Consider the following 24315-nt stretch of genomic DNA (forward strand, 5'->3'; position numbering starts at 1 on the left):
CCAAGAAGTTTTAGTTAGCAAAGAAGCCTGCCTACAGTTTTATAGATAGTGTCTCTCTGGGGCTGCAATTGCCCCCTTACAGCTCTGGCTGCCTGTCACCGGAGCAGGAAGGTCTGCAGCCGGCTATCTCTGTTCAGTCCTTTGTTCCGTGTGCGGGCCTGGCGGTGTCTTAGGTTAGGGCTGGCTTTTCGCGTGGTAGATATCCCACAGTCTGGTTTGCTAGCCCAAATTATTTCGCTCAGATAGTGCTCAGGACATTCGGGCCAGATTCTTACTCTAAGCGATGCAGCCCGCGCCGCGCTTCCCTGCCCAGCCCCCACTTGCTAATGGCGTGTGCAGGCGTCTGCGCTGCTTCTCCGCTGGGGGAGTTACCGTAGGGCTCGCAATCTGCGATTTTTAATTGTTTATTTTTTTTTCTCCCTGTTATGTTGCCCTCTGTGCTTCCAAAGCTCGGCACAGATTCGGCAGTGAGAAGGTTTCCTGGTGTTTGGAAACTTCTCTCTTTTTAAGACTCCCTTCCCGGGACGGAACTCTGTCCCTCCCTCTTTTGTCTCTTTTTTTGTCTTTTATATTTTTTTCCCTACCTCCTTTCGAAGAGTTGGGTTGCCTTTCTGGGTGCCTGATGTCCTCTGCCGGCATTCAGAAGTTGTTTTGTGGAATTTACTCGACGTTTAAATACTCTTTTGATGAATTTGTGGGGGAGAAAGTGTTCTCCCTGTCCTACTCCTCCGCCATCGTGGCTCCTCCCCAGATTGTTTCTTGATAGAAAATGTTTAAGAGTTTATGAGGAGGGGATATAAAAGTGATAGCCCAGAGTATATAATTTATCTTGCACATGGTTCCCAATCAACTTTTTCCTGAAACAGCTGACTTGGAAGTTATGCCTTGCTATGCTTTTCTCATCTTTTGTTACTAATGCAGCTATAATCTTACTGTTTTCCTAACTTGGATTTTTGCATCAAGACAGGCACCTGTGCGTAATCAACTGACAAAGTGACCTTATCGAAATAGCTACAAAAACATAATACACAAAACAACATATTATGCTAAAACATTGGGAGGTTTTTTCAAAATGTAATAAAATAAAAAAATATAAAGTCAAAGAATTATATTTATGGCCTCACATTTATTTCCCAGATAGAGCTTTACTATTTTTCATATCCTGATACAAATTATTTCTTACTTTTCAATACTATACAATTTGCAAGATTGTTCTAAATGTTATAGATCAGATCAGATTAGTCGCTCAATAGTGTCCAACTCTTTGCGACCCCATTAATCGCAGCACGCCAGGCCTCCCTCTCCATGACCAATCCCGGAGTTCACCCAGACTCACGTCCATCAAGTCAGTGATGCCATCCAGCCATCTCATCCTCTGTCGCCCCCTTCTCCTCTTGCCCCCAATACCTCCCAGCATCAGAGTCTTTTCCAATGAGTCAACTCTTCGCATGAGGTGGCCAAAGTACTGGAGTTTCAGCTTTAGCATCATTCCTTCCAAAGAAATCCCAGGGCTGATCTCCTTCAGAATGGACTGATTGGATCTCCTTGCAGTCCAAGGGACTCTCAAGAGTCTTCTCCAACACCACACTTCAAAAGCATCAATTCTTTGGCACTCAGGTTTCTTCACAGTCCAACTCTCACATCCATACATGACCACAGGAAAAACAATAGCCTTGACTAGATGGACCTTTGTTGGCAAAGTAATGTCTCTGCTTTTGAATATGCTACCTAGGTTGGTCATAACTTTCCTTCCAAGGAGTAAGCGTCTTTTAATTTCATGGCTGCAGTCACCATCTGTAGTGAATTTGGAGTCCAGAAAAATAAAGTCTGACACTGTTTCCACTGTTTTCCCATCTATTTCCCATGAAGTGGTGGGACAGGATGCCATGATCTTCGTTTTCTGAATGTTGAGCTTTAAGACAACTTTTTCACTCTCCACTTTCACTTTCATCAAGAGGCTTTTTAGTTCTTCTTCATTTTATGCCATTAGGGTGGTGTCATCTGCATATCTGAGGTTATTGATATTTCTCCCAGCAATCTTGATTCTAGCTTGTAGTTCTTCCAGTCCAGTGTTTCTCATGATGTACTCTGCATATAAGTTAAATAAGCAGGGTGACAATATACAGCCTTGATGTACTCCTTTTCCTATTTGGAACCAGTCTGTTGTTCCATGTCCAGTTCTAACTGTTGCTTCCTGACCTGCATACAAATTTCTCAAGAGGCAGGTCAGGTGGTCTGGTATTCCCATCTCTTTCAGAATTTTCCACAGTTTATTGTGATCCACACAGTCAAAGGCTTTGGCATAGTCAATGAAGCAGAAATAGATGTTTTTCTGGAACTCTCTTGCTTTTTCCATGATCCAGCAGATGTTGGTAATTTGATCTCTGGTTCCTCTGCCTTTTCTAAAACCAGCTTGAACATCAGGAAGTTCACGGTTCAATTATTGCTGAAGCCTGGCTTGGAGAATTTTGAGCATTACTTTACTAGCGTGTGAGATGAGTGCAATTGTGCGGTAGTTTGAGCATTCTTTGGCATTGCCTTTCTTTGGGACTGGAATGAAAACTGACCTTTTCCAGTCCTGTGGCCACTGCTGAGTTTTCTAAATTTGCTGGCATATTGAGTGCAACACTTTCACAGCATCATCTTTCAGGATTTGAAATAGCTCAACTGGAATTCCATCACCTCCACTAGCTTTGTTCGTAATGATGCTTTCTAAGGCCCACTTGACTTCACATTCCAGAATGTCTGGTTCTAGGTCAGTGATCACATTATCGTGATTATCTGGATCGTGAAAATTTTTTTGTACAGTTCTTCTGTGTATTCTTGCCATCTCTTCTTAATATCTTCTGCTTCTGTTAGGTCCATACCGTTTCTGTCCTTTATCGAGCCCATCTTTGCATGAAATGTTCCTTTGGTATCTCTGATTTTCTTGAAGAGATCCCTAGTCTTTCCCATTCTGTTGTTTTCCTCTATTTCTTTGCATTGATCGCTGAAGAAGGCTTTCTTATCTCTTCTTGCTATTCTTTGGAACTCTGCATTCAGATGCTTATATCTTTCCTTTTCTCCTTTGCTTTTCACTTCTCTTGTTTTCACAGCTATTTGTAAGTCCTCCCCTGACGCCATTTTGCTTTTTAGCATTTCTTTTCCATGGGGATGGTCCTGATCCCTGTCTCCTGTACAATGTCACGAACCTCATTCCATAGTTCATCAGTCTATCTATCAGATCTAGGCCCTTAAATGTATTTCTCACCTCCACAGCCTTGTCTAACTCAATGAAACTAAGCCATGCCCATGGGGCAACCCAAGACGGGCAGGTCATGGTGGAGAGTCTGACAGAATGTGGTCCACTGGAGAAGGGAATGGCAAACCACTTCAGTATTGTTGCCTTGAAAACCCCATGAACAGTATGAAAAGGCAAAATGATAGGATACTGAATGAGGAACTCCCCAGGTCAGTAGGTGCCCAATATGCTTCTGGAGATCAGTGGAGAAATAACTGCAGAAAGAATGAAGGGATGGAGCCAAAGCAAAAAGAATACCCAGCTGTGGATGTGACTGGTGAGAGAAGCAAGGTCCAATGCTGTAAAGAGCAATATTGCATAGGAACCTGGAATGTCAGGTCCATGAATCAAGGCAAATCGGAAGTGGCCAAACAAGAGATGGCAAGAGTGAATGTCGACATTCTAGTAATCAGCGAACTGAAATGGACTGGAATGGGTGAATTTAACTCAGATGACCATTATATCTATTACTGCGGGCAGGCATCCCTCAGAAGAAATGGAGTGGTCATCGTGGTCAACAAAACAGTCCAAAATGCAGTACTTGGATGCAATCTCAAAAACAACAGAATGATCTCTGTTCGTTTCCAAGGCAAACCATTCAATATCACAGTAATGCAAGTCTATGCCCCAACTAGTAATGCTGAAGGAGCTGAAGTTGAATGGTTCTATGAAGACCTACAAGACCTTTTAGAACTAACACCCAAAAAAGATATCCTTTTTATTATAGGGGACTGGAATGCAAAAGTAGGAAGTCAAGAAACACCTGGAATAACAGGCAAATTTGGCCTTGGAATACTGAATGAAGCAGGGCAAAGACTAATAGAGTTTTGCCAAGAAAATGCACTGGTCATAACAAACACCCTCTTCCAACAACACAAGAGAAGACTCTATACATGGACATCACCAGATGGTCAACACCGAAATCAGATTGATTATATTCTTTGCAGCCAAAGATGGAGAAGCTCTATACAGTCAACAAAAACAAGACCAGGAGCTGACTGTGGCTCAGACCATGAACTCCTTATTGCCAAATTCAGACTTCAATTGAAGAAAGTAGGGAAAACCACTAGACCATTCAGGTATGTACTAAATCAAATGTTATATATAGGAGGTTGCAATAGTTAAAATATAAAGAGTAAACTGTCAAGTCACTTTATATCTTGGGGCATAATTACACATAAACTTGAAAAGGAAAAACTACTTTTTAGCTCAGGGGTTACATTTCAATTAAAGCCTAGGGTAAATTTGGCTTTCTAACTCTTTGAAGATGATTTTGTAAGGCTTCATCATAAAACTTTTCTATAGTTTTATACTTCCAGTGATGAAATCTCGATTAATTAAACAGCAATGAAAAGGAGGCTACTAGCTTACTAAAGCAGCCTTCCAGAAAATTCATTTGCTAATGAAGAGCCTGTTATAACCAAGTTTCAATAGACTTATGTGACATCCTGCTGGGTCTGCAAACTTCCCCATCACCTGATTTCAAGAGGTGCTTTTGTCCATCCCTTCATTTAACTTGCTGATATCTTTCCTAGGCAAATAATACAAACATGAGATAAAGAAAGTATTAAAAAAAAAAAAAGCTTCTGAGAACACATTATTGACTGTTACTTTATCTTCTTTATTTCTAAAATGATACAAAACTGCATTTTATCAAGTTTACAGAAAAAAGCACAGAAAGCAATTAAACATGTGCTCACTACCTAGATCTGAAGATGGCTGTCATCATCTCTGTATGGACGTATAGACTGAAAGTGAAGTTGCTCAGTCATGTCCAACTCTTTGCGACCCCATGGACTCCTCTCTACCAGGCTCCTCTGTCCATGAGATTTTCCAGGCAATAGTACTGGAGTGGATTGCCATTTCCTTCTCCAGGGGATCTTCCCAAACCAGGGATTGAACCCAGGTCTCCCGCATTGCAGACAGACACTTTACCGTCTGAGCCACCAGGAAGTCCGGACGTATAGACTGAATAATATGAAATCTCAATTTTCATCTTCACCTTTATTCCAAGGTATAACTATTACAAAATTTTTATAATTAAGTCTGAAGCTATTTAACATCTCTAAAGCTTTCCCCAAGTGAAAAAGTACCTGAGAATGTTTTAAGTAACTATTAGAAGTTACCCTGTCTTTACTGCTAGTTTATAGAGAGCCTTTATATAATGTATGATAAAAACAAAGTCATGTTTATTATTTTCAGAGATGATATTAAAGTTACTGACATATTTTGTCAATTACCAAACTACTCTCATTTCTGTTATTCTACTTCTTTCTACTCCTTTCTGTTCTGTAAAACTAATTTTTAATGAACACAAGTTTTAATAATAATGATATAATTTATTTTGGATATGCTAAAAACATATTGGTGATATCATAGTTTAAAACCATAAATATATTTAAAATATATACTTAAAATCTGACATACCACATAAAAGTATGTACAGAAATTTAAAATAACACTTACTTAATAATCTATGAAATATTCAAAATATTAGAAAAATATCTGACTTCAAACAGCATATTATTAATACATTATTAACGTAAAAATAAAATATAAATGTATATAGTCACCTACTTATATTTCTGACTACAGGATTTAAATAGTTAGCATGTTAATAGTGCTAATCTTTATGGGGAGGGATTATAAATTGGTTTATTTTCTTTTTTTTGTATGTGTTTAACTGTGTTTGTTTATATATTCAGGATTGAGATACAGGTTGTTTTTTAAGTTAATTGGTATATAATTCTGGTTTAATTACTTCATTAATTCGAAGCAGAAATTATATTGACAAGATTAATTTTTGTTTATAAAACACTTTCATGTGTACAATAATTTTGCAATTCATAATTGCCTTTATATTTGTCAATTCAATAAATACTGTACTCATAAATAGGCAAATACCAATTATTAAATAGTTATTTTTGAAAGGAACTTTAGGATAAGTAGCTGAATTGCTAAATAAAGGGTTTAGAGTTACCCATTTAAAGTTTTAACAGACTTCTAGTCTCACCTAAAAACTTTTAATTCTAGGAAGATTATTAAGGTAATTAAAGAAGACAACATAAAACTCCTATTTCAGAAAGCTTTGTGAATTCTTAGTATCATGATAAGCACGATTTCTACCTTCTTGGTGAAAACAGCTCAATATAGTTTATTTGAAAAACTGAAAATTTACTTATACACTAAACAGCCAAATAAATGTTCACTCCTAGGAGGGACTTAGGAGTGAGCCAATGCACAGGAAATAAGTTTTATTAAAATGTATTTGGCAAGGGGAGATCCTCTGGAATTTGAGCAAAATTAAACTCACAGTGAATATTCTTTTATTGTCTATTTATGTCCCCTGTAACTTCTCCTAAGGTTCCAGGGCTCAACAAGCTAATATCACCCACTGCATGTTACATCTGACTGTGTGACTATCACCTCCTAAACGGTAGCTTTCACAGGTTTTCCTGATCCTTGGAACTCCGTCTTCCAGAACACAGATGTGAGTAGCACCTAGTACAAAAAGACCCCACTCCTCTCTGTCATGGTGACTGAGTGTGAATGAACCTGCCAAGGTAGTTAGCGTCCCAAAGGTGCCAGAGCAAATACGGCACATTGTTCATTCCTTTCTTCTCTCATTGCTTTTGCTTCAAATCATATTTGCTGATTTTTGTGACACAACAAAATTTGGCTGGTATTTCTAAAGAAGTGGCCATGGAGCCATAAAAGAGCAAGTGTGATTCTATTATGTCTTGATCGTCATCAATCAATTTGTCATTTCAATCTTGATGACTGATCCCTCAATCCAAAGTCAGGCTGTAACAAGGAGAAAAATTCATGGTGTGAATGGCATGAATTCATGGTATAGAATTCCTTTAAAAGTTATACCTTGATAATCAGGCTTTGTTTCCTTAGCAAAATATGGAAGTTGCAGCAAATATAAAATACCCATTTTTATGAATGAATACTTTTAATGATATTATAGATGACGATTTACTCTTGAATTTATCCACTCAATCTCTTTTTATAATACAGGATTCAGCTCTTACAAACTCATTACCATAACGATAAACATAATTTAAAAAGAGCACAAATAGCACCAAACACAAGTGAATAATTGGGATGAAGATGTGACAAGACTTTCAAAAGCTAAAGGCATGTCTGCTTGTATGACTCACACCAAATGGAAAAACACTAGAATTTAAACCTTTATACATTAGCCTACTTAATAGGTAGATATTACTGTACGTAAATATAGAGTAAGTAAGAAGAAACATGGGTTTAAGCATAGATTTAACAAATACTAGGTTTGTTTGTTGATTATGTTGCTGATCAGATGTTGTATGTCAAAAATATATGTCATTTGATTCGCCAGTTTGACAAAATCAGTCACCTTCTCTCCTTAAAAGAAGGAGGTATTTTTACATAAATGTGATCATTTTTCTATTATATCCATGTAAAATGCACTAAATTCAAAGAGGAAAAGTCAAAATACATAATAACTGTCATAAAAAGCAACTATAAATGAAGAAACTTTATAAATAAAGAAAACAAAGAAATAAGCTAATAAAAGATATCTATCATAAATTTATGGGTTGACACTTTAGGTATGTCATTATGCTTATACATTATCCATGTGCTTATAATATTTTGCAGGCCAAGAATATGTAAAGAACTGAATATTCTATAAAGGGGGACCAGAATGACCAGAATACTGTTTTCTTACTCTAAAGCAAAGTTCACTGGCAATACATCAAGGAAGCAAAATTGTTTAGTGTTCTGAGACAAAGCGTTCTGCAAATTACAAAGTCATAATCTGGTAGAATTTGGTTGTCTTGCCTACTGCTGAACACCTTCAAGAAACATAATTGACTGAATTACTCTCTTAATTAAATATAACCAACCAAACAAAAAGAATCTGAGGATTGCACTTGGAGTATATAATTTACAAACAACACACATATGTACACACACATACCCCAATCAAATGTCCTTTTACTTAAAAGGATAATCTAACAGAAGCGTGTCCAGTATGTAAAATTTGTCTGATGAATTTTTGGAACAGAAGGTTGTTCTTAGTCTCAGATTAAATTTTGAAATTAACATGTTGCCTTGATTCCAGACTCCTAATGTAATCATCAAGATAAATGACAGATTACAAGTTAATTTTTGTAGTTAAAATACCTAGTAAGCCTACTTCACAGTTTTAGAAACTTGGAAATAAAGGTTGAGATATTCTCAACCAATGCTTAATTAATCCCTGAGTATAAGCATTGCAGATGTAAGGTAATAACTAGGGGGAAAATAGCATTTTCTTTGAAGATTTACATAACTAGGAGAATTTAAAGCTAGCTATTTTACTCTGAGTATTGATTTTAATTTGCCATTTTGTTAAGACACAAAATATTAAGATGGGTTTACTCTGGTGTGATACCAAGAATGAGAGGAAACGGTGTCTACATCTGACTCTTCGATATGTTATGACATGAAAGAATGCCAGGTCCAATGGCATAAACTTCCTTGTAGCAGGAACAAAGACTACCATATTCAGACTCTTTATAGTTGCTTTTAGACTTTTTAGGCTCCTCACATTTCATTTGAAATATATCCTTCTATTTGTATCCCCAGTAACCGAGGTATAGCTTTTTGTCAATTAAATATCTAATAAATACAGATTGCATCATTCTGAAAGTAAGGAAGAGGTATGGTTACAGTTTTTATTTTTAGTAGTTTGTGATGTGTCCAAATGTAAAATTATCCAAACACATTGCTGCTGCTGCTAAGTCGCTTCAGTCGTGTCCGACTCTGTGCGACCCCATAGAGGGCAGCCCACCAGTCTGCCCCATCCCCAGGATTCTCCAGGCAAGAACACTGGAGTGGGTTGCCATTTCCTTCTCCAATGCATGAAAGTGAAAAGTCAAAGTGAAGTCACTCAGTCGTGTCCGACTCTTCGTGACCTCATGGATTGCAGCCTACCAGGCTCCTCTGTCCATGGGATTTTCCAGGCAAGAGTACTGGAGTGGGGCGCCATTGCCTTCTCCTCCAAACACATTGCTTGCACTTAAATGAGCTTAATTTTGTGAATGTTAATATTTTACCAGACTTTACTAGAAGTTTTTGGCCATTATTCCTTCAAATGTTTTTCTGCCATATTCTACCTTTCTAATTAATTCTTTGTAGGTTATTCCTATGTTAGGTCTTTAGTTTTTGATAGGTCCTACTGCTGCTGCTGCTAAGTCGCTTCAGTCGTGTCCAACTCTGTGCGACTCCATAGATGGCAGCCCACCAGGCTCCCCCGTCCCTGGGATTCTCCAGGCAAGAACACTGGAGTGGGTTGCCATTGCCTTCTCCGATTGATAGGTCCTAGTGGTGATTTTCCATACTTTTAAATTTATTTTCTTTAACTTCTGATTGAATGCTCTTTATTGATTCATTCCTTCCTTTTTCTTTTTTTTTTTTTTTCTGTTATTAAGCCTATTCAGCATTTTTCACTTCAAATACTATTTTCTAAATTTTCTACTTAATTATTCTTCATCTGTTTTCTGGAGAAGGAAATGGCAACCCACTCCAGTATTCTTGCCTGGAGAATCCCATGGACAGAGGAACCTGGTGGGCTGCTGTCTATGGGGTTGCACAGAGCCGGACACAACTGAACCAACTTAGCAGCAGCAGCAGCATCTATTTTCATTTTCTCTGCTAATATATATCATCTCTTCTTTCTTCACAGAAGTATTTTCCTTCACCTCACTGAGCATAATTATAGTGGCTACTACAAAGTCTGTGATAATTTCAATATCTTGAACATTTCAAGGTTAGAATTTATTGGTAGTTTGTCAGTTTGTATACATTGTGTTTTTTATTTTCCCTGCTTACTTTTAATATATATTTTTACTGGTATTAAACAATGTGATGTTACCGTGTGTTTTTCCTAATTGGGTCAGTTGCATTTCCTTAATCTGTTGGTTTATAGTTTTCATCGTATGTAGAAAATACTTAGCTATTATTTCCCCAAATGTTTGTCTGCCTGCCTTTTCTTCCTATCCTTATGATTTTAACTAAACATATATATTTCCCCATAAGTCATTGAGATTGTGGTCTTCACTGTGAAAATTCTCTATAGGTAATAAAATTCTCAACAGGTATGCCTTCATATTCATTTAATATTATTTCAGTAATGTCTAAATTCCGATAAATTCTAGCCAGTAGGTTTCTTTGCTTTTGAATATGCTGTCTAGGTTTGTCATAGCTTTTCTGGATTAGAAAATATTGGTTGTCTACCACGTGCAGCCCTGTTCCAGCCATTGCACACCAAGAGGAGGGTGAGGGAGTGAGCGGGATACGGGAGCTCTAGTGTGGACACAAGCAGCAGGGGAAGGGAGTGTCTCAAGTTCTCCAAGCGTGCTTCTGCCATTGAGATAAACAGGAAGGGAGCTGGGGATTCCAGGGCAGGAGTGGGCATCAATGAGCGAAAGACACTAGAGCTCACCTCTTGCTCTGGAACTCCTGCTCCTGTCTGCCCATCAGATCAGCATCACAGAGTCCTGTCTGGCCAGGTGCTGTACATGACATACCGCTCGTCCTCCCCCGGTCAGCACTTCCAAGCCCACGCTTTGCAGCTGAGGAAACAGTTTCAGGAAGTTGGAGAGAGGGACTTATTTGGATTATTATTATAGTCCATTTCTGTCTTCACAAGTTTTTAAACAAAGTTTTACACAGTTTAGGAACTACAGAATTTCCACTGTAAATCCATTATCTCTATCATTTTTGAGTCTGTTCTACTGAATTATTTTTACTCCGTTTATATGTCACATTTTCCAAAGTTTTGCACCTATGAGTTTTAATTACATCCTGAGAATTGTTTATTTTACATTGTTGAGTATGCGGATTTTGTTGGTGTTACTTGAGATTTGGTTTGAACTTTTTGAAATGTTCTTTAACTTGTTTCCTGCATTCCTCTATTGGCTCTAAATTAGATGAAAGGTGCCCTCACTACTGAAGGCCATCTCCTCTGCAGTGTCTACTGCGTTTTCTACGGGATTTTTGCAGACTCTCCACTCTGAACAGTGGAGATGTGAACCATCCCCATCTCTCTGAGAACTCAAGTGTTCTTCACCTCAGAGCTGCCTGCTTACTCTTTGCCCAGCCACTTGGATTTTTACTTTATGCATATGGTTCTCAACAGTTAGCGAAGAATCAAGGAGCTCCCTAGATAAACTCTGAAGTCTTTTTTTTTTTTCCCCCTGAGTAGTTTATTCCTCTCCAAAACTCTGTTCTGAAACTGCTAGTGCCTTCAGGATCTCTAGGTTCTGTATTCTGTCATCTCAACTCAGCAAGGTAACTGCTAATATTCTGCCTGATGGATGATCCAGAAGTATCCTTAAGAAACCCTGAATGACAGGAAGCCTCCGCTTCTTTCCTCCTCTGAGGGATTTCAGTCATGAGCTGCCTAGCTTACAGGACTTCAATTGTGTCATTTCACATGACTGGTCAATTTTTTTTTTTTAATTGTTTGGCAGTGGTGAAGTTAAATCCAGCTTTTAAGAAACCGTTATTCCTGGAAAAGACAGCCTCAGCATTGAGCTTTAATTGGAGTGAAGCGAAGGTTTTGGTGAAGGTTTCACTGAAGAGAATCGACTGGAGAACATCTGGGCAAAATGTGGGCAAGACCAATGAAAAGCATGCATGAAGCAACTGGGAAATATTGAACCATGCAATGTTTATATTCAGTATATTAACCTGGTTACCAAAGTCTTCTAGAACACACATTCTCATTGATTCACAAAGTGGACTAACAACACTACCTTACTGGATGTTTGACAAATCAGTGATTATACCTAATAAACATTCAAACATTCCTTAAAATAATTATCCCAGCTGAATTCTTTTCTCCAGCTTAACTGACCTAATGTTGGAGTATTTCACAGTGGCTTTTATGTATATATACTGTTTCCAGAGTTGCTTTCATTATCCTATCCAGAGATCTGGTGTTTCTTTATAGCTTTTCCTCTGCAAAGGCATTTAATTTAACAGAATTCCCATCAATGAGCTCAGAAGCAAACAATTTTCTCTGACAGTAAGACCCAGCATTATGAATTAAACCAAAAAGTTAAATAAGGTAACTGTGATCACCTAATTTTCACATCAATCCTGTTATACAACCTATAATTCTCTTAAATTAAGTGCCATTATATTGGCTGAGAGAGATAAAGCAAAACCATACACTGGGTGGGATAGGGGCTATGCTTCTAATTAAGCTTTGTAGTTTGCTTACACTGAGCACTAATACATTAAAATTAGGTATGTATTTTTCAAAATGAGTTATTTTGTAATTAAATACCCAAGTGGGATCTCTTTTCAAGAGTGTTAATCAAATCCCAGGACTGAAGAAGCATACTCATTGATTTTAGGTCAAGAGCAGAAACTTTCCACTTTTAGCCCCATTCAATTCAATTATTAAAAAAAATCAAGTCTGAGGAATAAGAAAACTGATCAGAATCCCCATGGTCAGGTTCAACAGATTTTTCTTAACATTCTGCTAGATAGATCCCTTAATAATTTAGTTTATCATGTTTAGTACCAATTTTATTAAATTTATAAAAGTCTCAAAGTCTCTACTGAGTATTAGTCATTATATATCTATTGACTATGATTTATGTTGTATGCATGAATTGTACAAATATAATATTCAAGGGGTAGGAATTTCAGAGCATTCATTTTTACTCATATTTGCATTTTAAAATTGACAAATGACTTGAAATTTATCTCATGTAAGTAAACACGGGAAACAAAAAAATGTAAATAAATGAATTTAGAGCCTTAAAATGCTATTTTATTTCTAAATTATAGAGTAATTAGACTCCCTACATAATTGTAATGATATGGATGAATAAAGAACACAAGGAGCAGATGTTTTGTGAATGTTGCTGTTATTTCATTGTGGATACTCTGTCTTTCTTGGGCAAATTCAACTTCTGCCTCTCTGTTGGTGCACTGATTTGATATTAGAATACATGTCAATGTTCTTCTATGACTAAAAGAGTTCATCAACAAATCAAAAGGCAGATAAATGAACAACAAGAAAAATATTTCTTTAATGTTGAGTGGCTCAGACAGTAAAGCGTCTGCCCGCAATGCGGGAGACCCAGGTTCGATTCCTGGGTCAGGAAGATCCCCTGGAGAAGGAAATGGCAATCCACTCCAGCACTCTTGCCTGGAAAATCCCATGGATGGAGGAACCTGATAGGCTACAGTCCATGGGGTCGCAAAGAGTCGGACACGACTGAGAGACTTCACTTATACCCCTTAGGACCTTATCTACTTTTCCCTAGCAACAAAATGAACCATTGTTGTCTCCTTGAAAGCATGTTCACTTATTTTTCTGAGCAATTCCAGTGTACCTTTCAGTCTGCATATATTATACATTTCTGGATTTTTCTTATCTTCTATTAATCCTCCCTCATAATTTCTGTGTGTGGTGGGGCAGCGGTTGTGTGTGTATAATTTCTATTAATCAGACCCTGGGTTTGCAGAGTTGTTTCATTATTTCTCATTACTTGATTACTTCTAATGTCTAAGCTATATTTTCAACACTGCCATTGAATACTTTTCATTATTTTTTATTTTACCTTTAACATTTTTCATTTTCAAGAGATTTTTCTTATTGGAATTTTTTTAAACAGTAACTGTTTTTGCAATATGCACATGGTATCTTTTCTAATTTAGTACTTTTCCTCTGCTTATTGCCTCTGCTTATTATGAGCTCCTTTTTTTTTTGTAATTTGTTTGGATTCAGCTCTTTCCTTGACTGTGAAGGAAATAAAACATGGGAAGGTAAAAAGTCGACTGTTCAATTTTACTTAACAGATATTCACGTCAGGCCATTTTCTAGGCTTTGGGAACACAGCAGTAAACAAACAAACAAACAAACAAACAAAAAACTATTATAGGACTCATATCTACATGAACAATATTGCAAAGGGTGAAAGGGTGAAAAATTCTGAGAAAAGAAAGGACACTAGGGAGTAATTAGTTACAAGGCACCCGTGGATGTACCAGCCCCACAGTAAGGTTGGCAGGGACCCAGCGGTTCTTTGAAGGACACATATATACTATTGGGATAGCTATTTTTAAAAATCAGGCATATTCCACAGAAAGGAACACTCCAATCACGTGGTAGAAGAGCATCAGCTTGGCTGCTGGAATTCCAGAGGCCCAGAGGGGAAGGGCTCTCACAGTTCTGCAGGTGAGCCTTTATACACATGCCCTCTCACAGTCCAGCCCTTCACTCCCAGCCCAGAGGTGTCTGCTTTCCATTCTTTCAGCCGCAGCCTTTCTTAAGACTCAGCCTCATGCTTTGCTTCGGTAGACTCAGCAAGGGCAAAAATGATTAACTGATAAGCTTCTCTTCTCTTTTCTGCTTCTCCTTGAACACTAGGAGGTGTTTTTAGAGGATCACGATACCTCAGTTTTCTGAGCCTTTCCAAATCTTCATCACAAAGAGGCTCACTCCATATCTGTGGTCTCCAGTAAAGACCTCCACCCTGCTCCATCAACACCAAGGGTCTCACCAGGTTCCAAAATGTTGCTGACATTTCTCCTCTGGCATCATCTCTCCGCTCCTGTGTTCTTTGTCTGTTTATGCATTTTTATTCACTCGCTTTCATTTAAGTTCTGGGCAGCAGGACCAGTAAGGTGAATGTTTCCAACATGTTATCTGCAGTGATTATTGCAGAATACAAATTGGATCATTTACTTTTTGTGAAGAAACGCTCTTGCTTCCCTACACTCGGCATGTAAAGCTCAAATTCTTTACCAAGGCTTTCAATGTCTTTCTGAGCTGATATACAAAGTAGTTATGATAATAGTAATTTATTCTTTCACAGTTCTACAGTAGGCTTGCAATCTGAAATCAGCTTATCCACAAGTTCAGGTTCCCTCCGAAATCTGTCAGGGAAACCCCATCCATGTCTCTCCTTCGGCCCTCTAGCTCCTGGCGTTTTGTGAGCAATCCTTGAAATTCCTGGACTTACAGCTCCAGCACCCCAATTTCTACCTCTGTCCTCATAAGGCATTCTCCCTTTAGGGGTCTGTGTCTCTCCTCTTCTCCGAAGGACACCGATCAGGTTAGATTATCATCCCAGTCTAGTATGACCTCATCTTAACTAATTATATCCACACTGAACCTATTTCCAAGTAAATTCCCCCTCTGAGGTCCTGGTGATTCAAAATGTGACATACCTTTGGGGAGGATGCAATTAAACCCATAACAGATACTTAATAATTAACAGTTAGATGAATGATGTATCAGTATATAAAAGGCTGTTTAAAATACTATCACAATACATGCAGACACAAAAAGTTTGCCACCTCCGTCTTTGAACTACTGAAAGGCAGAATGAACCCGTGCTGTGCGCCAAGAGTGGACCTTTAAGAAGAAAAGACACACAACGCAGAGACAGCAGGGAGTGTCAAATTAAAAAGTAAAGAGAGGAGATTTGTTGCTCCCTGGACCTCCTCTGCTCTTTAGATGATATTTTAGTGATAACGGCCTCAGCCTCAGTCTGGGAAAGCCATCGGTGAGCTGATGGCCACGGCCAATCCTCGAATCTGCTTGCTGCTCCAAGGCCAGCCAATTGCTGACTTCACCATTCCTGCCACGCTTGCTAATAACTGAGGAGCAATTATATTATGTACAGAGGGAGATTTACTGTAAAGCTAATGAAGATGAAGCTTCGGGGCCCTCCAATTGCACGGGTTCCTTCCAGGGCCTTATACCTAATTTAGTTTCAGGAACATTGCCTGCATACTTAAAAGATGACTGCCCCTACTGTATCAGCTGCAGGCCTCACAAAACCTGGACCTGCCTTTGAACACACTCTAGGGATTGCCAATTCATTATCTTATATTTTGACTGGCAGATTTTTAGTTCTCCAGAAATGGTAAAATGAAAAATCACATATTTTCAGCAGGCATCATTGGTGACCCACCAGCAGAGCACCAGCCTCCTAATTTCAAGGCCCTTTATTTTTGTGGATGTGTGATCAGAGTTTTTTTTTTTTTCAGTGAACACGGAAAGAGGAAATGCGATCCTCTTTCTGAAGGGGAGGGGTACACATCAAACAAAGAAAAAGAAACCAAAACAACTTCACCAAAGTCAACCTTTAGGGCACTGCTGCTGAAGAGTTCTACTCTTAGGGCCACAATGGACATGCATTGTTAAACCATGGATCAGGTAGCGCAGATGAGGAAAGAGTTAACCAGTTAGGCTGTGCTCAGTTCCTCAGTCATGTCTGATACTTTGCAACCCCACAGACTGTAGCCACCAGGCTTCTCTGTCCATCCCAGGCAAGAATACTGGAGTAGGTTGTCATTTCCTCCTCCAGGGGATCTTGCTAACCCAGGGATCGAACCTGTGTCTCTTGTATCTCCTGCACTGGCAAATGGATTCTTTATCACTGTGCTACCTGGGACTCAGATTAAAGATTTTTTTTTTTTTTTAAGAACTAAATTTTTAGGAGCCAAAATAACAAATGTTAAATCGTGGGATTTCAAATGTCATGATACTCTTAGGGACAAAAATATTATTTTTGTGTATTTTTAAAAAATATTATTTTTGTGTATTTTTATCTTTGGCCACACCATGAAGCAGATGAGATCTTAGTTCCCCAGCCAGGGATCAAACCCATGCCCCCTGCAGTGGAAACTCACAGTCTTAACCCCTGGACCACCGGGAAGTTCTCAAGACAAAAACATTCTTGATAGAAGATTGTGATAGGTACTTTTTGGATCCTAACACACAGGTGTGATCAGCCTCACTGTGATATTTTGTTCCTAGAGCTTATTCCCTATCACCCAACCATTCATCTCTGTATATTTTATTGCCCATTCTCCCATCTGTTTCTTTTCTGCCTTGACTGAGGACTGACCCTGATCACTTATTTCTGGTTTAGTGTCATTTAAAATACCATTGACATTCATCCTTAACTTTATTAGGTCTTTGTTCTTATTCCAGCTTCATGTTGAACTTACTCTTTCATGCAGCTAACTGTATCTCAAACCTACCTCTGAAAATCCCATATTCTACTTTTTCTTTCCATTTTAACCTTCCAACCTGCCGGTTTATAAAATATTACATGATTTGTTTAGCAACACTTGCAAAAGTAAAGCAAAACATAGAACCAACTCACTTACTTATCTGCCCTATTTTTTCTTTCCAACTTTAATGTCTTATGTAGACTCTCTACTTTATGCATTAAATAATTTTCATAAATCTTTTACATTTTTCCAGAGGATAGCCATTTCATGAAAGATCCAGAATAGAAACTGCTTATTCCAATAGGGACCAATATTCACAGTACTGCTTAATTCAGCTGCCACAGAGGGCAAAAATATATTTTGCAAAGCAATATGCTCATTAGTTATTACATGAATTAAACTGTCTACCTAGCATCAATATTATTACCTAATTGGAGGCAGAACTTTTATCCTCAGTTCCTTTCAGACAGCATCTGTTTAAATGTGCCCCTTAATTTTCACTGTACTAAATATATTTTTGGAATCCAATGACACTCATTTGAATGCACTTGATTATTCATATCATATGTCCATATTTACATTGAGTAGGGAATTTTTAAAAAATTGCTAGTTTTTGGTTGAATACTTCTAAAATATATTTATAACTGAAATTATTTCCTAAATTCTGCTTTAATTTTGTATTCACTATCTATTAAAATAGATTTATTCAATTTTAGATTGCCAGTTGCCACCAACACTAATAATGTGTCTTCTCTTTATGATTAGGCATCATTTCAGTCTCTGTTTTACGAATACCCGCAGCATTATCTTGTCAGATGTCTATAATTTTACTTCGCTATTGCATTTTATATGTTTGTAAAACTTTGAGTGACAACTACAAGGAAAATGTGCATTTTTCTCTAAAATTGCAACCAGGTTCTTAGTGTTGAGTTCCTTGGGCTGCATGGGGAAAGGAATTTTTGCAGATTTTTTTCCACTGTTCACCTAGATTCCAGAACAATGTCTGGTACATGGTTCAGTTCAGTTCAGTTGCTCAGTCGTGTCCGACTCTTTGCGACCCCATGAATCACAGCACGCCAGGCCTCCCTGTCCATCACCAACTCCCAGAGTTCACTCAAACTCATGTCCATCGAGTCAGTGATGCCATCCAGCCATCTCATCCTCTGTCCTCCCCTTCTCCTCCTGCTCCCAATCCCTCCCAGCATCAGAGTCTTTTCCAATGAGTCAACTCTTTGCATGAGGTGGCCAAAGTACTGAAGTTTCAGCTTTAGCATCATTCCTTCCAAAGAACACCCAGGGCTGATAGATATCCTTTAGGATAGACTGTTTGGATCTCCTTGCAGTCCAAGGGACTCTCAAGAGTCTTTTCCAACACCACAGTTCAAAAGCATCAATTATTCGGCGCTCAGCTTTCTTCACAGTCTAACTCTCACATCCATACATGACCACTGGAAAAACCATAGGTGCCCAGTAAATTTGCTGAATGATTGAAAATGAAAGATGCAAGATGCATACCAAACAAATAGTGATGGGGAGAGTCCCTTGAACAGAAAGGAGATCAAACCAGTCAATCCTAAAGGAAATCAACCCTGAATATTTATTAGAAGGACTGATGCTGAAGCTCCAATACTTTGGACACCTGATGTGAAGAGCTCACTCATTGGGGAAAAACTCTGATGCTGGGCAAGTCTGGGGGCAGGAGGAAAAGGGGGTGACAGAGGATAAGATGGTTGTATGGCATCACTGACTCAATGGACATGAGTTTGAGCAAACTCCTGGAGATAGCGAAGGATAGGGAAAACTGGCATTCTGCCATCCATGGAGTCACAGAGTCAGATATGACTTAGTGACTGAACAACAACAAATAATTCAGACTGAATAGTTCTATGCATTAAACTTGAAGCAAATAAGCTCCTTACTTTGAGACTAAAGTACAAGTGAAGTAACAGACTTCAGGACAGGACTGGCTTTAAAAAAAAAACCTAATTAGATGACAGAGAGATGTTTAGAGGCCATGAAGACTTGAAAAGTCTAGACAGTATAACCAGGAAGCCTAATCTTGAAAAAGAAAACTGTATACTTTCAGTTATTCTCAATTTCAACATAGTATATAAATCTTAATACTTGATATATGTACTATACAGTAGTTTTTAATTAAAAGTAAAAAAAAAAATTGTTTAACTATTTTTTAGACTACTTTCTATTTTCTAGGCATGTTTTTTAGGACTAATCTTTCTAGGATCATAAAAGAGGGATATTTGTAATACTTAAAATCTGATGTCCATGTCAACTTCACACACCAGAAAACTTAGAGGTATCACTGGTCTCCTTGGCTGCTGTGAAATAAAAACCGACCCTAGAAAAAAATGCATCCTTCTTCAGCCTAATGCATTGATTCCCATATACTGGCTCAGCATTAATCACTATTGTACTAAGCCCATTTTTTCCCATTTAAGTCATCCTGAATTGGTGGTCCTTTTCTATCATATGTGTATCTTGATGCCCAGATTTTTACCCTGTTTTATATATGTACAGGTTTTTACAAGATCCTTCCTTATAACACAATATTCTCTCATTAATTCTCAATATATATGTTATATAAACACAAAATTGTTTATTCTGTAAGTCAAATGTCCATGATAAACATTCCCCAGATTCCATTTGTAAGAAATAATTATTCTTGTGTATCAATTTGTGCTGTATTTCATGTAAAGTTATATTTAGCACTGAATTATTTGCATTTTGTGATACTTATCATTTTTCTGACAAGCCTTTCTACTAGGGTGAAATATTTTGTGACTGAAAACTGAGCACTACTCATCTTTTTTTTTTTTTTTTAATTTTCCCTTAGAGTACCATCATATTTTTTGACAAATCTTAGGCTTAGGTTTATTGGTATTGTGAGATACTCCAAAAGCCTTGGTTCTAAATCAGAAGATGCCATGATTCAGCCTGATCAAACTCAGTTTGGAGAAATGATCCAATAAATGTATTACAGAGAACTGACCAGGTTATAACACTGGAATTAGAAAGATAAACTATGTAAGTATGTCTGACATTGTGCCAACTGGCCTAACAACCTCAGTAACAATTTAAGGAAAATTTAGCAAATGAAAGTCAGATGACAGAACAAGACATAGATTTGGAGAATTTAATACTGAGGTCCCAAATATACAGGGCCTATTCCATAGATATCTGTACATAATAATGTTTATGCTAAACAAAGACTGGAAACAGGAATGTGCCTGCCCAAAGGATGATGAAACATAAAACCGAGTCCCATGTAGGCAGGACTGGAATTGCGGCAGTTCTCCAGGCTTCAAAATGGAGACTCCAAGAGAACAACGGAAGACGTCGACCAGGACACAAGTCAGACAGTCTTCCTACTGGTTGAGCCAACAGTGACTGGAGGCAGAGGACGTGCCCTTACTTAAGAGCAAGATGAAACCCAGGACTTCATTCATTCCAGGTCAAAGCCACACAAAAAAGACTTTCTACAAGTACAAGATTTCCTCCTGTCTTGATGAGTAAATTGACTATAATCTACCCATGACGATGAGGACAAGTTGCAAAACGCTTGTCGGGAAAGGTTCAGTGATGTGAGTGTCACTGAACTGTTCACATCCCTGGAGGGAGCAGGACCATTCTGGGAGGCAGAGCAGGGGCAGCCAAAGACTTACGCAGTGGCAACAGGATTAGTGTGGATTAGTATTTCATAATTAAGCTATTGTAGAAATTACACTACTTTCAAAAAACCATTTTTACTATGTTGGAGAGTGTTACGATCAATATTATAATTACAAACGATGAGCATTAGCTGCTATTTTATTAAATTATGATGGGATTTGCACTGCTAACAAAAAGACTGTAGAACTCTAATTGCATGTCAAGTGAACATACCTAGAATAGTGTAGCTTCCTACCTGAATGATTAACAAGCCAAAACAGTAATTCCTCAGCATGAACAAGGATCCCATCCCACGGAAAGTTAATTCTTCATTGTAAGTGGAAGCTAACACGACTATCATTAGAGCTACATTCCTTATATCATGTACCATACGAACTCCATAGGCCACATTCAGGATAAAATGATGTGTGTTCAAATAGAATCCGGCAATGTTAAGTCATAATTGGATAAGAGATGATGTTTATTTGATATCCTCAATTAGGTATTTTAAATAATTCTGTTATTTACTCACTAAATATTAACTATGAACCTGCCACATGAAAGAGAATGTTTTGGAGGATTCAATAATTATATTGGTAAGGAACAGTCTCAATCTTAAAGTTTCATGACATGCAAAAAGTATAGTTTTATAATGACAATAATAGTATAAAGTCTAGGTGAAGAAGGTAGAGTCAAGCTATGGTTTTTCCAGTAGTCACATACAAATGTCAGAGTTGGACCATAAAGAAGGTTGAGCACTGAAGAACTGGTGCTTTTGAATTAGGCTGCTGGAGAAGACTCTTGAGAGTCCCTTGGACTGCAAGGAGATCAAACCAGTCAATCCTAAAGGAAATCAGTCCTGAATATTCACTGTAAGGACTGATGCTGAAGCTGAAGCTCGAATACTTTGGCCCCCTGTTGCGAAGAACAGCTCATTAGAAAAGACCATGTTAGGAAAGATTGAAGGCAGCAGCAGAAAGGGATGACAGTGGATGAAGTTGTTGGCTGGCATCACTGACTCAATGGACATGAGTTTGAGCAAACTCCGGGAGATGGTGATGGACAGGGAAGCCTGGAGTGCTGCAGTCCATGGGGTCACAAAGAGTCGGACATGACTGAGTGACTGAACAACAGGTTAAGAAGTGAAGCAGGAATGAAATTAATAAATCTATTTACTTGGGATCAAGGAAGACTTTGTGAAAGATGTCGTGATTGGATGCATTTTTAGGGATAATGTGGTGCTAGAGTTAGACAAGATTAGAAGAGTGTGCTTGGAGTCAAATGGAGCAGACAGCACATGCTACTTGAAAGGCTTATGAAATATCATTTCACTCTACTCTGTCCTACCAAATTCTACAAGTTCACTCAATTCTGAATGCTATTTCACAAGCATTATGTAGGGCAGGTGTCAACAGGCTTTCTCGGTAAAGGGCAACTCCTCAACTCTGCTCTTACAAACCAATACAAATTGTAAAGTTAAAAAAAATAAAATAAAAAAATAAAAAAAGCAGCCATAGATAATGTGTAATGAATGTCGAGACTTTCCCAAAAAAACTTCACTTACCAAAACAAGCATTAAGATGGATTTAATCCATAGGCTGTAGTTTGTCATCTCCTCCTAGAAAGAATCAGGAGTCACCGAATGTAGGAAAATGACCAGACTTGTTATTGAAAGAATACCTTGGTGGTTTTACAGTGGATGGACAGAAAGATACCAGAATGAGTCAGAGAAACCCTTCTTCTAATAATACACTTACATTTTTGATAGTTCAAGACATTGCAATAGTGAAAGGAAAAATGGGTTATAATAAAAATAATATTTAGGAATCATAATCAATATGACTTGATGTTTAATGATATGGGAGGAACAAAATGTGCTGAAATAATGGAATTAAAATAGAAAGTAAATTAAAATGCAAGAAAAAATTTCGAATGAAGAGCAAATGACAAAGTCAGGACTGGATCCTGTAGAGACTGCAATAACAGATGAGTTTGTGTTATACCATAATGGCTCAGATCTTAGCAGACAAATCTTGCTTATTGACTGATAATAGAGGCCATTAGCCAGACATAGTTCAAACCTAACAATAATAACAGCAAATAACAAACATAAATTTCCTAATAGAAATTTATTCTCCTGAACTCAGAGCCATGATCTTAGGTCAGGTAGATGTCATATCATTCAGAGGTGGGTCTCATTTGGTCTAAACCAGCAGTTCTCCATTCTGAGTGGCATTCTTGGCATTGCTGGATGTGTTTGGCTTTTTCATACTGTTTATGGGGTTCTTGCAGCAAAAATACTGAAGCAGTTTGCCATTCCCTCCTCCATAAAGAAGGCTGAACACCAAAGAATTGATGCTTTCAAATTGTGGTGCTGGAGAAGACTGTTGAGAATCCCTTGGGGGGCAAGGAGATACAAGCAGTCAATCCTAATGGAAATCAACCCTGAATATTCATTGGAAGGACAGATGCTGAAACTGAAGCTTAAATACTTTGGCCACCTGATACAAAGAACCAACTCATTGGTAAAGACCCTGATGCTGGAAAACATTGAAGGCCAAAGGAAAAGGGGGCAGGAGAGGGTGAGACGTTTAGATAGCATCACTGACTCAACGAACATGAGCTTGAGTAAACTCCAGGAGATAATGAAGGACAAGGGAAGCCTTGTGTCCTGCAGTCCACAGAGTCACAAGGAGTTGGACGTGACTCAGTGACTGAGCAACAACAAAACCAAGATGTGTTTGAAGGAGGGGATGTTAATGCTATTATTTCCCAAGGGTAAGAGATATAAACACCATCCAAGAGCCAGACATTTCTGCACAAAGAACAGTCCTGCACAAAATGTCCACTGACCTATGGTAATCAGGATACCTCTCTCATGGTCATTGTTCTCTGGACAGGACTTTGAACCGTCAGAGCCATCGTGTTGCTCAGCATTGACACTGGGGCTTCACAGAAAGCAACCAGGGAGATTTCCCTTAGACTTACGTTTGCAAGCTGGCGGCTTCGCTCTTCTCCTGTCTGCCTTTGTGCTCGCTTATTTTCATAAAGCTGAATCCTACACATGGTAGAGAATTGAGTTGATCCTGGAGAGAGGGCATAACTGCATTTTGGTGACATATTTGTGAGTATCAAAGTGAAACCCAGCCTACCCTTAGTCTATTCTGTGATTTGAGTCAGTAAATTATCTTTTTGTACAAGCCAGTTGAAAAGCCATTTTCAACTGAAAGAAAATTCTATCTGAAAAAGAGTCATGAATAGAGAATCCTGGGGAATATAAAAATTTAAAGTAAAATCAGAATAAATAGGTGAGAGAGGGAGGAAGATCTAGAAATGGCCAGTAACAT

At 38.2% G+C, this 24315-nt stretch overlaps 1 protein-coding gene across 25 annotated transcripts in view; it reads right to left on the reverse strand.

Moving 5' to 3' along the window:
• LOC129636178 (uncharacterized) overlaps positions 1–24315 on the reverse strand; it is a 431707-nt gene that overhangs the window by 100172 nt on the left and 307220 nt on the right. For 5 of the 25 annotated variants that reach the window (XM_055559464.1, XM_055559463.1, XM_055559462.1 and 2 more), the window contains exons 5-7: positions 23957–24054; positions 22533–22586; positions 10755–10884 (exon numbers count right to left, since the gene is read on the reverse strand). The exons of 5 other annotated variants lie outside the window; for them this stretch is intronic. In XM_055559464.1, the coding sequence (XP_055415439.1) occupies positions 10789–10884; positions 22533–22586; positions 23957–24054 (248 nt within the window). In that variant the 3' untranslated portion in view covers positions 10755–10788. Of the gene's footprint in view, positions 1–584; positions 759–5061; positions 7085–10754; positions 10885–22532; positions 22587–22844; positions 23366–23956; positions 24055–24315 lie in introns of those variants that run through there. 15 more of the 25 variants (XM_055559470.1, XM_055559457.1, XM_055559467.1 and 12 more) reach the window with 7 other exon arrangements.

Source organism: Bubalus kerabau, chromosome 21 (genome assembly GCF_029407905.1).
Source record: "Bubalus kerabau isolate K-KA32 ecotype Philippines breed swamp buffalo chromosome 21, PCC_UOA_SB_1v2, whole genome shotgun sequence".
Taxonomy (NCBI): domain Eukaryota; kingdom Metazoa; phylum Chordata; class Mammalia; order Artiodactyla; family Bovidae; genus Bubalus; species Bubalus kerabau.